This window comes from Stegostoma tigrinum, chromosome 17 (assembly GCF_030684315.1).
Source record: "Stegostoma tigrinum isolate sSteTig4 chromosome 17, sSteTig4.hap1, whole genome shotgun sequence".
In the NCBI taxonomy this organism is placed as follows: domain Eukaryota; kingdom Metazoa; phylum Chordata; class Chondrichthyes; order Orectolobiformes; family Stegostomatidae; genus Stegostoma; species Stegostoma tigrinum.
This window is the reverse complement of record NC_081370.1, coordinates 51,019,148-51,038,109: the sequence shown is the minus strand read 5'-3', so window position 1 is coordinate 51,038,109 and position 18,962 is coordinate 51,019,148. Positions and strand designations below refer to the sequence as shown.

Genomic DNA, 18,962 nt, shown 5'->3' with positions numbered 1-18,962 from the left:
TCAATGGCAGTAGTGGCCCCGGAGGATAACTGCTGGAATTGATTATTGCAAGATCTTTGTGGGCTTGGACCCCATTATACTAAGAGCTTGGAGCCCGTTATAGTGAGAGCCTGGAGCCCGTTATCGCGAGAGCCTGGAGCCCATTATAGTGAGAACCTGGATCCCGTTATAGTCAGGGCCTGGAGTCCGTTATAGTGAGAACCTGGATCCCATTATAGTGAGAGCCTGGAGTCCGTTATAGTGAGAACCTGGAGTCCGTTACAGTAAGACCCTGGAGCCTGTTATAGTGAGAGCCTAGAGCCTGTTCTGGTGAGAGCCTGGAGCCTGTTATAGTGAGAGCCTAGGGCCTGTTATAATCAGAACCTGGAGCCCTTTATAGTGAGTACCTGGAGCCCGTTATAGTAAAAGCTTGGATCCCGTTATAGTGAGAACCTGGAGCCTGTTATAATGAGAGCCTGGAGCCCGTTATAGTGAGAACCTGGAGCCTGTTATAGTGAGAATCTGGAACCTGTTATAGTGAGAGCCTGGAGCCCATTATTGTTAGAGCTTGGAGCCCATGATAGGCACATCCCATTCCTCTAGTGTCTGAACACAAGAAGGGAAAAAGATGAATTCTGTTTTTTGTAATATTTTAGTTATATCTTAATGCTTTCTATGATTCAAAATGGCACCGAAATGTGGTGACATATTACAGTTTTCACTGTACTTATTTGTTAAATACAAGTGACAATAAATCATTCAATTTAGTTTTAAATCTGTTGTGGATTGTTTTGCTATTGGAATGAGGGAGAGGGAATATTACGAAAGATAAAACTGGGTGGCACAAGCATGGAGATTTCCGGATTGAATGAGCAGGCAGTGCAGAGGGCATGCTGCGTTGGTGGTGTCACAATTGGGATGAGTGGGGAAGATGTTACATGCTTTAGTGACAATGGTAGTGAGTACAGCGGCAAAGATGGAGTGAGTGTAAGGCGCTGGAGAAATGATGGTGCATTCTGTGGATGAATAGAGACAGACTGAAGGGGAAGAGGAAGTGCACCAACCCATCCAGCGGGAGTTCCAGGATCATGCCCACAAAATTAGGCACTGATTTCTCCTATCTGCCATGTCCGCAGCAAATATCAAGAACTTTGCTTCAAGACTCATGGTGTTTCAGATGTGGCAAAGCTGCAGGGATTCCAGACAATACGGGAATCTCCAACTGGTGAATTGTTCCACAAATGGCAAGTCATGGAGGAAATTGAACATGATATCATGAGGACTGAAAGGCTGATTAATGTGGCAGCTTTGGTAAGAGAATTTATTCACTTGAGCCAAGAATCACTTCTCCCAATTCAACGCGAGTTGCACTTAGCCAAAAAAAAGTTCCATCTGCAAGATTTATGTGTTAGAAATACAGGACAAATATCAAGCTGGATATCCAAAATCTGGTTCGCGCACAGGTAGGGGATTTCAAGAGAAGGGGGCATGTTCTTAAGATGAGAGGAGAGTGGTTTAAAAAGGACACAAGAGGCAGCTGTTTTTTTACAGAGATTCGGTTGTGCGTGGAATGAACTTCCAGAGGAAGTGGTGGATGCAGGTACATTGTAACATTGTGAAAGGCATTTGGATAAGTACGTGAATAAGACATGTTTGGAGGGAAATGGGCCAAGCGTAGGCAGATGGGACGAATTTAGTTTGAGATTACGGTCGGCATTGACTGGTGGGATCGAAGGTTCTGTTTCCATGTTGTATGGTTCTATTACTATGACAGAGCCCCTCCAGTTTTTGCGCTGACAGAGATCTCTGAGAATTGTCCTCAAAAACTGTCCACACTTGGATCAATCTCAATCCCAGCCTGAGGCAAGAGTACACTTTGACTACCACGGTATAGTTGAAAAACTCAAAAAGTTGGTGCTTATTTTATATTCAATCTTTAAATGATCCCATAATTAAAAGATGTCACTTGCGACTAATTTACTCACCAAATGATGATAGTCAATTTGATTGAATCTTTTCCACATTTGATCTCCAACAGGAATAAGCCTGGATTCATCAGTGTTCCTAGAGTTTGGGCCACAAGGGCTACACACTGATAATACCCCAGTATGGAGTGTGATCTGTTCATGGCTTTATCACAGTTTGCTTTAACAATAGCTTTTTAAAGTACATGTTATTGTAATTATTAAAAAGAAAACACAGTAAAATTAGCCTTTAACGACATATTGAATGTCCAAAGGGACTTGGGGATTCAGGTGCATGGATCAGCCACGACCTCATTCAGTGGCAGCGTGAGTTTGTGGGGCTGAATGGCCTCATCCTGTTCCTGTATTCCTAATTATTTGTTCCTCAATTATAGTATAACTGAGTCGCTTCTAATTTAACAATTGTCTTGTTCTTCAGGGTTCTGAAATTGTTCAATGTCCTGAAATTGTTAGTGCAGCAGCACAAAATGGTTTTATTGACTTTGTTAGACTCACAGAATAACTACATTTATAAAGCACTATTATAAGTGACCAGATTAAGCAATTTAAATCTTAAAGCCAAAAATCTGAAGTCCAAATCTGCTGACATTGTGATGGTCTGGATGGCACCCTCTTTAACCAACTCTTTATTTTGGAAATCCCCTGCAAGGTGTAACTATCCAAGATTGCCTTCTCCTGCCCAAGGCCTCAAAGATTCCAGTACAACCTGAACCACTACAATCCATCCTCTTCACCTGAGAGCAGTATGATCAGTGGCCACCTATCTCGCTAATCTTTGCAGTACAATGGGAACTGCCAGTCTCTGCTTAGTCAGCAGCTGGCTGGGATGGACCTTCATGTCCTTCGAGATAGATATCCTGCCTCCAACATTCAATCACCAGTTGGCCCATTAAATAATCAATGGACAGCCACCCCTCCCCCATCTGATTCAGTCCCACAGTACTACAAGGCTGCTCGATATCCAGGGTCAATCTTATTCCTTCCACTGCTGACATCAAAGAAGTTTGTGTTCTTGGCACTTCTACAACTTGCCAAGCTTGCTTTGAACTTATTTATGGGACATGGTTGTCTCTGGCTAGGCCAGCATTTATTGCACATCTATAACTTCCCTGATGGCAGTTAAGAGTCAACCAGAATACTGTGGGTCTAGAGTCATTTGTTGGCCACACAAGGATGGCAGATTTCCTGCATTAAGGATATTAGTAAACAGACTGGTTTTTACAAGATAACAAAGTGTGGAGTGGATGAACACAGCAGGCCAAGCAGCATCTTAGGAGCACAAAAGTTGACATTTCAGGCCTAGACCCTTCATCAGAAAAGGTTTTTACAACACTGTTAGGGTAGCTTTTGATTCCTGTTTCTTTCCTTATTGATTCAGATTTCACCGTCTGCCATGGTGGGATTTGACCCACTATCCCCAGGACCTGGATTACTAGCCCAGCGACATTACAACTATACCATTGCCTCCTTCATGTTGTTGTCTGATGGTGACTGCGCCCTGCTGCTGAGGCAGGACGACCATAAAAAGTGTAAAAAGGGCAGGCATAATTTAGATCACGGTCAGCCAAGTTTGTTCAGCCTTATCACTAATCAGATGATCTGGACCATTATAAAAATGCTGCACTTTCCAGCTTTACAGTAAACCTATTTGACATGTAGTTTTAACAAACACAACTTCTCAGGTCTTCACTTTGCTGCTGAAATAAATTATTTATTACATTCCGATACACACTTTTAATTATTTAGCAGTCTCATGAATATATATTAATTATTAATAAAAATAAGCTAGTTTATTTTCAGCGTTGCTTGACATGATATGGTTGATTACACTAATAGGGTTTTAATAATATTACTTGTTATGTTTATTGATTTATATTAGAATAAATTGGCTAATTAATAAAAATCACACTGGTTTAATATGTTTTGGCAAGAAGGTGAATTTAAATAGTTAACAGTTTCAAAAAATTATTTCTTGAACCGCCAGTTCTAATATAATTAGGTTGTTCATCTTGTGAATTTAGGAATATCTCAATCTCTTTTTAATTATTTTGACTTGTTGCAGGATTGTTCTAATGGATGACGCGATGGACTGCCCAATGTCATTCGTGGACTTTATATATGCCCTCCAGATTCAGTTATACTATTTTGGTGAGTTCAGGACTCATTGCCCATTCATTTCATTAGGGGTCAATGAATAGCTGTGATCTCATTAAATGATGGCACACGCTCAAGGGTTGAATGTACCACTGATTTCCCTATACATTGTGTAAGCACAATGAATTGTGTTTGATTTTTGTTTAGGCGTATTTATTTTATAGAAATATAATATATATTATCACTTCTAGAATTTGGATTTTAAACTAGTGGCAAATGGGTGTGGATTAATCTTGTGAAGGGTTTAAAAAAGAACAAAGTCAGAAAGTCCTTTCCAGACCAGTGATCTAATGCAGTATATCAGAGAGTAGGTGACATAAAACTGACGGACAGTTAATGGAAGATTGCTGATATTGTGGGGTTTGCTAGAGACGGTAAACATTGAAGGCATTGACTTGATTTTGCTTTAGGAGGATCAAGATTGCTTAGCAAAACCCAGAGAATCAAAGCTTTTTAGATAGCTTTGGAGGAGACCTGACTGGGGTCAGAAGCAAATATAATTTATTTCCTAAAAAAGAATATGGGACAGTTCAGATGTAAAAATTAAGCGTGTAAAATTTCCAGACCAAGAATATTTGGTTAGAAATCCATGGATTGGGAAACTACTGACAAGGTATAAGCGTTCAGTTTTGTCATTATTCATGTTAAACTTCATGACAGAAAACAACAGGTGAGAAGCAGTTAAGTCAAACTTAAAGATTTGATATGGAGTGGTAATTTTTCTGGATTTGAATAGCTGTAAAGTGATAGCGAAGGGAAATAGAAACACTGCTTTGCTGTGCGTTTTAAGATCTTTCAAAATGAGCTCTATATTTAGATAGTTTAATGTATAAATTTTAACTTTTGTGTAATAAAGTTTTGTCTGATTGTTAAGGAAAATCTACAACCTGTGTGTTCTTATTTCAGTGAATGACCGCCATGTTAAATAATAGAAATTATATGATCTATCCAGCCAGATTTCATTCTGGGATATAGAACACAGAACATAAACAGCGCAGTACAGGCCCTTCGGCCCTCAATGTTGCACCAACCTGTGAAACCAATCTGAAGCCCATCTAACCTACACTATTCCATCATCATCCGTATATTTATCCAATGACCATTTAAATACCCTTAAAGTTGGCTAGTCTACTACTGTTGCAGACAGGGCATTCCACACCCTTACTACTCTCTGAGTAAAGAACCTACCTCTGACTTCTGTCCTATATCTATCACCCCTCAATTTAAAGCTATGTCCTGTCGTGCTAGCCATCAGCATCTGAGGAAAAAGGCTCTCACTTTCCACCCTACCTAATCCTTTGATCATCTTGTATGTCTCTATTAAGTCACCTGTTCACCTTCTTCAGTCGAATGAAAACAGCCTGAAGTCCCTCAGCCTTTCCTCATAAGACCTTCCCTCCATAGCAGGCAACATCCTGGTAAATCTCCTCTGCACCCTTTCCAAAGCTTCCACATCCTTCTTATAATGTGGCGACCAGAACTGTACACAATACTCCAAGTGTGGCCACACCAGATATGACTTGTTCAGTAAAATTATCAGCTGGGATTATAGCAAAAATCAGAATGGATGTGAAAGAAACAAAAATGTCCATGGTTGAAGCAACAGGGATACTCAGGTGCTACCAAATATTACCAATATGAGATGCCTCACAGCTTACAAGTGATAAATGGTATTGATATAACAAGGGGATGGTAACCTGGCTCAGTGATTAGCACTGCTGCGCCACAGCACAGGGGACCAAGCTTCAGTTCCACCCTTAGGTGACTGAGTAGAGTTTGCATGTTCTGTGTGGGTTTCCTCCAGGTGCTCCAGTTTCCTTCCACAGTTGAAAGATGTACAGCTTAGGTGGACTGGCCATGTTATATTGCCCATATTGTCCAGGTTAGGTGGCGTTAGGCATGGTTAATATAGGGTTTTTGGGGAAAGGGTAGGGTGCTGGGTCTGGGTGGGATGGTGTTTGATGTGGGCTTGATGGGCTGAATGGCCTGCTTCTCCATTGTAGGGATTCTGTGATTCTATAATGAGATTATTTGACCTGACAGAGAGAGAGCAATTAACGTGTGTTATAACATTGTTTTAGTCATTTTGCTTTTGAAAACAAAGGTTGCACTGAATTGACTGGTGTCAGCGCATACAATTATTGTGATCAACTTGTTATAATTTCTCACTAAAATATTTTTCTACTGCAAGATCCATTAGGACAATTCACTCATTAGCTTGTGAACTCAGCGCACAATCTTAACCGGGGACAATTTCATAAAATATCAAGAAACGTTTCAGATTCGTGCCAGATGTTGTGAAAGCAAAATCACTATTAAAGTTCCCAAGCAAACTTGCCCAGTGTAGAGGCACTAATTGCAAGACCAACGATGCTGGGTGACAGATATACATATGAATAAGAAACCCAAGCAGACCACTTGGCCCATCAAACCTGCTCTGTCATTCATTTATATCATAGCTAGTTCACACGCCTAACAGACTTTTTTTTCTATTCATTTGTGGGATGTGGGTGTCGCTGGCTGGGCCAGCATTTCTTGCCCGTGCCTAGTTGCCCTTGAGAAGATGGTGATGAGCTGCCTTCTTGAATCGCTTCAGTCCACCTGCTGTGGGTTGTCCCACAATGCCATTAGGGAGGGGATTCCAGGATTTTGACCCAGCAACAGTGAAGGAACGGTGATATATTTCCAAGCCAGGATGGTGAGTGACTTGGAGGGGAACTTGGAGGTGATGGTGTTCCCATGTATCTGCTGCCCTTGCCCTTCTGGATGGAAGTGGTTGTGGGTTTGGAAGGTGCTGTCTAAGGATCTGTCTAAGGTGAATTTCTGCAGTATATCTTGTGGATAGCACACAGTGCTGCTCCTGAGCTTTGGTGGTGGAGGGAATGAATTCTTGTAGACATAGTATCAATCAAGCAGGCTGCTGTGTCCTGGATGGTGTCAAGCCTCTTGTGTGATGTTGGGGTTGCACTCATCCAGACAAGTGAGGAGTATTCCATAACATTCCTGACTTGTGCCTTGTAGATGGCGGACAGGCTTTGAGGAGTCAGGAGGTGAGTTACTCGCTGCAGTATACCTAGCTTCTGACCTGGCCTTGTAGCCACTTTGATCATGTGGTGAGTCCAGTTGAGTTTCTGATCAATTATAACCCAAAGGATGTTGAGAGTAGAGGATTCAGTGATGGTAACACCACTGAATGTCAAGGGACTGTGGTTAGATTGTCCCTTATTGGTGATGGTCATAGCCTGGCAATCATTTTCCTACGTGTAAGATATAACTCCAACAACCAGAGAGTGTGCCCCCTGATACCCATTGATTCCAGTTTGACTAGGGCTCCTTGATGCCACACACAGTTGAACGCAGCCTTGATTCCAAGTGCTGTCACTGTCACCTCAGGAATTCTGCTCTTTTGTCTATTTTTGAAACAAGGCTGTAAAGAGATCAGGAGCTGAGTGGCCCTGGTGGAACCCAAACTGGGTGTCACTGAGCAGGTGATTAGATTAGATTAGATTCCCTACAGTGTGGGAACAGGCCCTTCGGCCCATCAAGTCCACACCGCCCCTTGGAGCATCCCACCCAGACCCATCCCCCTATAACCCCCACACCCCTGATCACAACAGGCAATTTAGCATGGCTGATCCACCTACCCTGCACATCTTTGGACTGTGGGAGGAAACCGGAGCACCCGGAGGAAACCCACGCAGACACGTGGAGAACGTGCAAACTCCGTACAGACAGTCACCTGAGGTGGGAATCGAACCCGGGTCGCTGGTGCTGTGAGGCTGCAGTGCTAACCACTGAGCCACCGTGCCGCCCCAAGGTGCTGCTTGATAGCACGGTTGCATCACTTTACTGATGATCGAGAGTAGAGTGATGCGGCAGGGTCATTGGTTGGGTTGGATTTGTCCTGCTTTTTGTGTACAGGATGTACTTGGGCAATTTTCCACATTGCTGGGTAGATGCCAGTGTTGTAACTGCACTGGAACAGCTTGGCTAGGGGAGTGGCAAATTTTGGAGCACAAGTCTTCAGTACTATTGCTGGAATGTTGTCAGGGCCCATTGCCTGAGCAAATACCGTACTCAGATCTTGGTTGTGGTAAGTGGACTGGTCCAAGGTGGGCAGTGGAACTTTCCTCAGAGATATCCTCACAGCACTGCTGAAGAGATCAAACACCCTTCCAACTGACAGGTGATTCTGGCTTGTAACATTCTCAGATAGAGAAGGTACTTTTGATAAATCACCAAATATACCAAGGCCCGTTGTCAGAGATAGAAGTGCAGACAAAGTTGTTGTACCAAGTTCCAAGCAACCCATCCATCCAACCTTTCAAACATCATTGGTTCTGCATGCCAGAGATCACAGATCACGCATTGGGCTTATTAGCCATCTCAGAACACATCAAACCTGAATGGAAGCAAGGCATCCAAGTTCTCAAGGAACCACCTTAGAAGAAGAATGTTAAGAAAACCACCCAAAATTATAGTGAACCCAGGGACAATTGAAGGTTTGGACCTTGCATCAGAGACTTCAGCGGAACTTCACCATGACTCCTGTTGGCCTTTGGATTTCATTATAATTAAGCAGTATTAGCTCGTCCTTTTCATTTTTCCCTTTCTTCCTGTCATACAGTGCTGCAGCTGGATTTGCAAATTAAGAATGTGGAGATTTGTGCCCTCTCAATCTATAGGGTTGCGCATTTATTTAAAATATCAAATCACTGAGCTTCCTTTTTGTGTTGTAGAAGTCTTTGAGTGAATTAACTTTCTGTTCTTGTCTTCGTTTGCAGTGTGAGGCACTGCATAAATTTGTGAGGACATACACAGGTCACATAAGAATATAAAAGAAAACAGGTAGAAAGTAGAAATTAATATTCTGTTCAATTCTATTCAGTTCTGAAGAAGATTGATACAAGATTAGACATGTTAATACTGTTTTTCTCTCTATTTCTCTCATTGCTGTCAGACTAACCGAGTTTCTCAAGTATTCTATGTTTATTACTGAGTTTGATGGAAAAATATATTCCTTTGGTTTTATGTTTCTGTACCTCATAATTTAATTTTGAAAACTTTGGCTGTGTGAATATAAAATAAGTTCTAGAAACAAAAATTAAAAGAAACACCAAAATGATGCTAAGCAAAATGGTTTTTAATTTTGTCTAGAGCCTTATCCTGTCATTTCAGGAGCATATTATGGTTGGCTTGATTATGGCTCATTTACATGTTTTGCATTTATTTCTACTAATAACGGCTTTTGTGGAAAATGGCTGAACCATAAATTAATTTTACGTAACCACATCTGAAATTCATCATGGTGCTATTCATAATTAGGTTATAAAACACGATGCAGTATTACAAGCCAGCAGAACAAAATAGAAACAGTTTTAAGGTAGGACTTTCACATCTGTATCATACATAAGTGCTGTGAATTTGGATGACTATTGCATTGTGAAATTGCTAAGCATACCATTATCAAGATAGAGGGCTCAATAGGAGGCAGACTCTACTGGAACCTTTCAACTTCACAATGGAGAAACTAGGAGCAGAATAAGCATTCAGAAGCCTCAGGTACAGCATAGATCTTCTAAGAAAGAAGACAAAGCTTATGGAGTGAAAATACTAAATTGGAACCACGAATGAAATCTTTTTAAAAAGCCAACATAGACTGAAACAAATCCATTAAAAAGGGGACACCTGAAGTAAATTCAAAGACAAAGGGTCTAATTAAGAGTCGAGAATGAAACACCTGGGGAAGTAGTTGTTAAAAAGGGGCATCAGACCGGAGTGAAATTAAAAGGGAACACCAAACGTATAGAAAAACCATAAGCCTACAAGTAAGAAAGTGGAAAAATATCATGAAGAAAGGTTGCAGGCAAGGAGAATGTATCCAAGATGGCCTACACAAAGTGCATTTTCTTTAGGATGCTTATCAAATGATGCAACAAAGGGCTGAAATGTTTCAAAATTCAGTAAAAGTAAACAAAGACCATATTTGTTCTTGTGAAATGAGCATTGCTGGCAAGGTCAACATTTACTGTGTGCCCCTAATTGCCTTTGGAGATCAAGGAGATCAAGAGATCAAGAGATCAAAAGGCAGTTAGAAGAAAGGGGAGTTTTGAGATTGAATGGATAGTATTAAATTCAGTAAATGAGTCATTGTAAGAAAGTGATATGGTCAGGTTGACATTAAACCTGAGAATAAACCTTCAGAGTTTGAGGTGCAACAGCCATTGGGAATTCTGGTCTCCCGCCTATAGGAAAGATATTGTTAAACTTGTTAAGTGCTCAGAAAAGAATTACAAGGATGTTGCCAGGGTTGCAGGGTTTGAGTTATAGGGAGAGGCTAAATAGGCTGGGGCTAATCTCCCTGGACTGTTGGATGCTGAGGGGCATCGATAGAATGAATAGACAAGGCCTTTTCCTAAAGGTAGGGGACTCCAAAACTCAAGGGCATAGGTTTAAAGTGAAAGGGGGAAGATTTACACAGGACCTAAGGGGCAACTTTTTCATGCAGAGGGTGGTGTGTGTGTGGAATGAACTGATGGAGAAAGTTGTGGAGGCTGGTACTATTACGACATTTAAAAAGTGTCTGGATGGGTATATGAATAAGAAGGATTTAGAGGGATATGGGCCAAATGCTTGCAAATGAGGCTAGATTTATTTAGGATACCTAGTCGGCATGGATGAGTTGGACCAAAGCGTCTGTTTCCATGCTGTAAATCCCTATGACTCAGAGAGGGCCCCCTGAATAGAGGTGCAATGGCAGGCTGCAGAGAGATTGGTGTTATAGGCAGTTTGTTGTTCTGAAAAGTAGGTAGCTATGTGCTGTAAGACCTGATGTTGCAGGATGGTGAAGTGTCCACTTGGAGCACAGTATTGCAAATGTAAATGTTCTTTCAGAAGTATATAAGATTCTGAAAACTTGCCAAGGAGAATGTCTCCCTAGTTGGGAATTTAGAACTAGGGGACACAGTTTAAAAATAGGGAATCTCCAATTTGATAGGGAGAAAAGGAGGAATTTATTCTCTCAGAGGGCTGTTAAATTCAGGAATTCATTTTGCCCCCAGAGAGTGTCATCTGGAACATTGAATTTATTCAAGGCTGACTTAGACAGACCTTTGATCAATACGAGAGTTAAGGATTGGGGAGGGGATTGTGGGCATGGGCATGCAAAATAGTGGATCTAATGTCTGACAGATCTGCCATGGTCTAATTGTAAGGCAAGAGAACTGAATGGCCTGCACCTACTCCTGTTTCATACTAGGAGTAGACAGAAACTCTCTGATGGATTGAATGTAATATGTCAGTACTGTCTTAAACCTAATAATGGAGCTTTTTGTTTTGGTAAACCTCTAATATCTGAAAAGGAGAGAATTTGAAAAGAAAAGGAGTTAAATTGATGGCCGATGGAAAAAATGAAAAATAATTACTCTCTTCACCAGTAATTCGACTCTTCCAGGATGGAAAGGAATATCATGGAGGAGAGGGGCAACAGTTAATCCAGGACAAAGATTTGTGATAGATAGCTATAAAGAAAAGCTGACACAAAATAGTGCACTAGTTCTGGAGGCTGAGCCTTTAATTTTATTCAAGATTGTGTGAAAAAAATTCAAGATTTCTGATAGACAAGGGAGCCCTGGGTTATGGGATGTGGGAAGGAAACAGAAGCTGAAACCATATAGCCAGGTCAGCCATGATCTTATTGGATGTTGGCACAGACTGATGGGGCCGTTTTCTAATTTCACCTATGGGCTGTGGGTGTCTCTGGCTGGTCCTGCATTTTGCACCTATCCTTAATTGCCCTTGATCTGAGTGGCTTGCTAGGTCAGTTGCAAAGGCAGTTAAGAGTCAACCATAGTTGCTGTTGATCTGGCATCACATGTAGATCAGACCAGGTAAAGACAGCAGATTCTTTCCCGAAAGGACATTAGTGAACTAGATGACAAGGTGTAGAGCTGGACGAACACAGCAGGCCAAGCAGCATCAGAGGAGCAGTAAAGCTGATGTTTTGGGCCTAGACCCTTCTTTCTAGGCCCGAAACGTCTGCCTTCCTGCTCATCTGATGCTGCTTGGCCTGCTGTGTTCGTCCAGTTCTACACCTTGTTATCTCAGATTCTCCAACATCTGCAATTCCTACTATTTCAGTGAACTAGGTGGCTTTTTTACAATAATCGATAATGGTTTCATGGTTACCATTAGATTTTTGTTGAATGCAAATTCCATTGGCTGCTGTGGTGAGAACCAAACCAGTTCTCCAGAGCATCACCTGGGTCTCTAGATTACTAGTCAAGCAACAACACCATTACTGAGTCATAGAGTAATAGAGATGTACAGCACGGAAACTTATCCATGCTGACCAGGCTCCCTAATTAAATCTAGTCCCCATTTTCTAGCATTTGGCCCATATCCCTCTGAACCCTTCCTATTCACATACCCATCCAGATGACTTTTAAGTATTGTAATTCTACCAGCTCCCACCATGCACTATCCTCTGTTTGAAGAAGCTTCCCCTTAGGTCCCTCTTTCCTGTCTCACTTCAAACCTATGCCTTCTAGTTTTAGACTCCCCCGCTCTGGGGAAAAGGCCTTGTCTATTTATCCTATCCTCATCCCTCATGATTTTATAAACCTCTACAAGGTCACCCCTCAGCCTCTGGTGCTCCAAGGAAAATAGCCCCAACCTATTCAGCCTCTCCTTATAGCACAAACCCTCCAACCCCGGCAGCATCCTTTTAAATCTTTTCTGAGCCTTTTCAAGTTTCACAACATGTTTTCTACAGCATAGAGACCAGAACTGCAAGCAGTATTCCAAAAGTGACCTTATCAATGTCCTGTACAGTCACAACATGACCTCCCAACATATACCATCGCCTTCTCATATATAGTCTACTTCTACTCCTAGATCTACTGTTCCCTTGTTCCCATATGTGGGATAAGTGTATACCTTCAAAATTCACCATAGAAATCAGGTAGAAGTAAGGATACACATACCCACAATGGTGAACTTGAATTGAAGACCATGACAAGGCACTAACATTTGCGAGGGATGGAAATCTGAATGATATCATACTTGTCTGAACCCTGGAATAAACAGGATCTGGAGACCATTATGGCAGTGGAGAACTGCATTATGCTGGGAATATCCTAGTATTGTGCCAGCAGTGTGCAGCGCCTACAAGATACACTGCAGAAGCTAACCAAAGTTCCTTCAACAACACCTTCCAGACTTGAGACCCCTACCATCCAGAAGAACAAGGGTAACAGATACATCGAAACAACACCAACCTACAAGTGGCTGTCCAAACCACATAGCGTCCTGATTTGGAACTGTGTCACCTTTTCTTTAATGACACATGGAGAGCCCTCTCTGAGAGTATCATGGTTGTAGTGGTTTAAGGTAGCAGCTTTCCACAACCTTCACAGGTAATTGCAGATCGGTAGTAACTGCTGGCCTTGCCAGTGACACTCACATCCTGTGAACAAGTAAAAGAGATATATCAGAAACATGACATTATCCTAAGAAGGAGAATTAATATAGCATTCAGGATTAAAGCAGAGTGTAAAGAGAATGCAAGATAATAAAATGTGAGGCTGGATGAACACAGTAGGCCAAGCAGCATCTCAGGAGCACAAAAGCTGACGTTTCGGGCCTAGACCCTTCATCAGAGAGGTCTCTGATGAAGTGTCTAGGCCCGAAACGTCAGCTTTTGTGCTCCTGAGATGCTGCTTGGCCTGCTGTGTTCATCCAGCCTCACATTTTATTATCTTGGATTCTCCAGCATCTGCAGTTCCCATTATCTCTGTAAAGAGAATGGAGGCCACGCAGCACCCCCTTCCCACCCCGCAATATATTATGGACACCTGGTAATTTAAGGAAAAGCAAATCCTTTGTGAGACAGAAAGCTACAAAAGTAGCTCCTTTAGGTTAGACATGCAAGCGAAATCCAAGATAACATGACTATATGTTACAAAGCACCAGATCAGCACAAGAAATAGGATACTTTATTCTTTGAAGGGATGGAAAGGACGTGTGAGAACAGGAACAAGTTATGTTGTGGAGAGACATCAATCGCTTTATAATAAACTGGAAAAAACCCAACTGTTTAGTGGCAATGTTGGTAAATATAGCACACGTCGGCTTCTTCACCTTGCCCAGTAGGGTGTAAACGGTATGGTTCATCTCAATACAGTATTCATAAACCACCCATGAAACCTGATGGCAGGCTGAAGGGACTCTTGGCAGCAAATACAGAATTAGAAAGCTTGACATAATCTAATATTTAGATCTAAGATTACGAGCCAAATGCATAACATGAAAGAACTTAAGTTCAAGGAATGGAGGGAACCATTAAGAAATATACCTCATTTCAGAATTTAGATGTGTCTCTTTTGGGTAATTAAATGTTAAGCTGGAAGTAATAAAGTGTATTTTTGGTTTAAAACATGAAGTTGCAATGCCGCACTGTTTCTCAAGCTTTCCGCAGTATAACTTGGAGTCATAGGTGCCTACCATTAATAAAACTATCTCCAGTACTATATTCACGGTACTGTTATGATTGCAGCAGTTCCTCTGCACTGTGTAGGTGTGTAGGCCTATGGGTAAGAGAGAAACACTCGGGGAAATGAGTGGGTGGAAATCTGGAGAAGGATACGACTCTCTGGACCAATTACGGTCTGCTGCTGCTTTTGTCTAGTTAGAGTGCAGATTGTGGATTTCTGTAATGCAAGTTGTTGAATTATTCTGCTTGAAATTATAATAGCACACATAACATGCTCTTGAACCCACTCAGCCGGGGATAACTCCTCCATTTTGCTGCAGTTTCACTTGTTCTTTTACAGAATTGGCTTTATTTTTTCCAATTCTTAATATATCACTGCACCTGTTGTAAGATTATCTCACACCTGTTACACTTCGGTGGTGGTGTGTTGGCCCAGGTTTAATAGTTACTGGTGTATGATTGGTACTGGTGTGAGACTTTCCCTGGGTTCACACTGGGTGTAAGATTATTAGACAGCAGGAAACCCCTTTACAGGGGGACTGGTGTCAACAGAGCTCACAACTGTATAAGACCATAAAACATAGGAGCAGAGATTAGGCCATTTGGCCAATTGAGTCTGCTCTGCCATTCAATCATGACTGATAAGTTCCTCAACCCCATTCTCCTGCTTTTTCTCCATAACGCTTGATCCCCTTCGTAATCAAGAACCTATCTATCTCAGTCTTAAATATTCTCAGTGACCTGGCTTCCACTTCTGTGACAGTGAATTCCATAGATTCACCACCCTCTGGCTAAAGAAGTTTCTCCTCATCTCTGTTCTAAAAGGTCTTTCCTTTACTCTAAGGCTGTGACCTCTGGTCCTAGATTCTCCGACCACTGGAAGCATCTTCCTAACATCCACTCTGTCCAGGTCATTCAATATTCCGAAAGTTTCAATTATATCTCCCCTTATCCTTCTAAACTCCAATGACTATAGCCCTGGAGTCCTCAAACGTTCCTCATATGTTAAGCTTTCCATTCCTGGGACCATTCTCATGAATCTCCTCTGAACCCGCTCTAGGGCCAGTACATCCTTCCCGAGATTTGGGGCCCAAAACTGCACACAATGCTACAAATGGGGCCTGACCAGAGCCTTATAAAGCCTTACTAGTACATCCCTGCTTTTATATTCAAGTCCTCTCAAACTAAATGCCAACATTGCATTTGCCTTCCCAACTACTGACTCAACCTGCAAGTTTACCTTTAGAGAATCCAGGACTAGAACTCCCAAGTCTCTTTGCACTTCAGACTTCTGAATTTTCTCCCCATTTAGAAAATAGTCCATGCTGTTATTCTTCTTACCAAAGTGCATGACCTCACACTTTCCCACATTGTACTCCATCTGCCACTTCTTTGCCTACTCTCCTAACCTGTCCAAATCCTTCTGCAGCCTCCCCACCTCCTCCACCTGTCTTTGTATCATCTGCAAACTTAGCCAGAATGCCCATAGTTCCTTCATCTGGATCATTAATGTATAAAGTGAAAAGTTGTGGTCCCAACACTGACTTTTGTGGAACACCACTTGTCACTGGCTGTCACCCTGAGAAAGACCCTTTTATCCCCACTCTCTGCTTTCTGCCAGGCAGCAAATCTTCTATCCATGCCAGTACCTTGCCTCTAACACCATGGGCCCTTATTTCCTTCAGCAGCCTCCTGTGCAACACTTTGTCAAAGGCCTTCTTGAAGTCCAGGTAGATAACATCCATTGGCTCTCTTTGGTCTACGCTGCTCTTTACTTCCTCAAAGAATTCTAGTAGATTTGTCAGGCATGATCTCCCCTTGATGAAACCATGCTGACTTTGTCCTATCTTACTATACACTTCCAAATATTCAGAACTCTCATTCTTTACAATGGGCTCCAAAATCTTACCCACAACCAAGGTTAGGCTAATCGGCTTATAATCTTCCAGTTTTTGCCTCACTCCCTTTTTAAACACGTTAGTGATCTTCCAGCCCTCTAGGACCCTCCCTGACTCTAGCGATTCCTGAAAGGTCACCACTAATGCCTCTGCTTTCTCTTCAACTATCTCCTTTAGAACTCTGGGGTGTAGTACATCTGGTCCTGGTTGTTTATCCACCTTCAGGCCATCCAGTTTTACTTGCACCTTTTCCTTAGTGATGCCCACCATACTCCGTTTTGCCCCCCTAAGATCTCTTGAATTTTTGAGATATTACTCGTGTCTTCCACCATAAAGACTGACACGAAGTAATTATTCATTTTCTCGTCCATTTCCTTGTTTCCCACTACTATCTCTCCACTGTCATTTTCCAGCGGCCCAATGTTCACTTTTGCTTCTCTTTTGCCCTTTACATATCTAAAGAAACTCTTACAGTCTCTGTTTATATTACTGGCTAGCTTACCCTCATATTTAATCTTCTCTCTCCTTATTTAGTTTTTTGCCGTCCTCAGTTGGTCTTTGTAAGCCTCTGGTTTCCTACTGCCCTTTGCCACATTATATGCTTTCTCTTTTGCTTTTATGTTATCCCTGACTTCCCTAGTCAGCCATGGTGCCTCATCCTCCTTGTACCATACTTCTTTTTCCTAGGGATGATTTTTGCTGTGTCTCCTGAATTACTCCCAGAAACTCCTGCCGTTGCTGTTCCACTGTCTTTCCTGCTAGGCTCGTCTTCCAGTCAATTCTGCCCAGCTCCTCCCTCATAGCTCTGTAATCTCCTTTATTCAGCTATAATACCATTACCTCTGATTCTATCTTCTCCCTCTCAAATTGCAGAGTAAATTCTGTCATCTTGTGATCACTGCCTCCTAAGGGCTCCGTTACCTTAAACTCTCCTTATCAAGTCTGCCTCATTTCACAGCACTAAATCTAGTCTAGCCTGTTCGCTTGTAGGCTCTAGATTAGATTAGATACCCTACAGTGTGGAAACAGGCTCTCCAGTGCAACAAGTCCACACCCCGCCTTGGAGCATGCCACCCAGACCCATCCCCCTATAACCCACACACCCTGAACACTACGGGCAATTTAGCATGGCCGATCCACCTAGCCTGCACATCTTTGGACTGTGGGAAGAATCTGGAGCACCCAGAAGAAACCCACGCAGACACGGTGAGAATGTGCAAGCTCCACACAGACAGTTGCCCAAGGCTGTACTACGAGCTGCTCCAAAAAGCCATCTTGTAGACATTCCACAAACTCCTTTTCTTGCAATCCACTACCAACATGATTTTCCCAGCCCTCCTGCATATTAAAATCCCCCGTGACTCTGCCTTTCTTATAGACCTTTTCTCTATTCTGGTGTATCTTGCATCCCAGCTCCTGACGACTGTTTGGAGGCCTATACATAACCCCAGCTATGTTTTTTTAAACTTTTGGGGTTCCTCAATTTTACCCACACAGATCATTCACCATCTGACCCAACTTCATTTCTTCCTAATGATTTAATTTCATATCTCACTAATGAGGCAACACCACCCCCTCAACCAACCAGCCCATCTTTTTGGTAGGATGTTCAGTTCCCAACCCTGATCCCCTTGCAGCCACGTCTATATGATGCCTACCACGTCATACCTGCCAATTTCGATCTGCACCTCAAGCTCATTCACCTTATTCCTTATACTGTGTGCATTCAGATATAACACGTTCAGTCCTATATTAACCCTCCCTCTTCTCATTTTCATTTGTTTTTCCAGTGTCCTATTTGTGTCCGTGCTGGAGACTTTAATAACCTCTCCCCAGTTCTCCTTCCCTGTCATTTCTTTCATATTTTTCCACTTAGTTGAATCCACCACTACAGATGTTAACCTGCTGCTGTGTTTCTCACTGGGCAAGTTTCACCATTCCCTTCCCCCTGACTTTCTAGTTTAAAGTCCTGTTGACCAACCTATTTACCCTTTTCGCTACAACACTGGTCCCCATCAATTCAGGTGGGGACCATCCCAGTAGTTCAGATCCCTCCTGTTCCAATACTGATGCCAGTGCTCCATGAAAAGGAACCCTTCTGTCCCGCACCACTCTTTTAGCCACGTGTTCGCTTCCCTTATTCTCATGTCCCCATGCCAATTAGCACGTGGCTCGGGCAGCAATCTGGTGATTATAGCCCTTGAGGACCTGCTCTTGAATTTGGTTCCTAGCTCCTGATAATCTCTGAACAGGCCCTCTTTCCTAGTCTTGCCTATGTAGTTTGTTCCAGCGTGGACCACAACAACTGGATCCTTCCCCTCCCACTCCAATATCTTTTCAAGCCAGTCACAGATATCCCTTACCCTGACACTGGTCCGGCAACACACCATGCGGGACTCTCGATCCTGCTTACAAGGGATACTATCTATTCCCCTGATTATAGACCATAAGACC

The 18,962-nt window shown here is 42.4% G+C and overlaps 1 protein-coding gene across 1 annotated transcript in view; it reads left to right on the top strand.

The window, feature by feature from the left end:
* The window catches only part of cstpp1 (centriolar satellite-associated tubulin polyglutamylase complex regulator 1), a 290,003-nt gene that overhangs the window by 207,346 nt on the left and 63,695 nt on the right, over positions 1-18,962 (top strand). Inside the window, exon 5 of the mRNA XM_048545045.2 lies at positions 4,027-4,112. Within this exon, the coding sequence (XP_048401002.1) occupies positions 4,027-4,112 (86 nt within the window). The remainder of the gene's footprint in view (positions 1-4,026; positions 4,113-18,962) is intronic.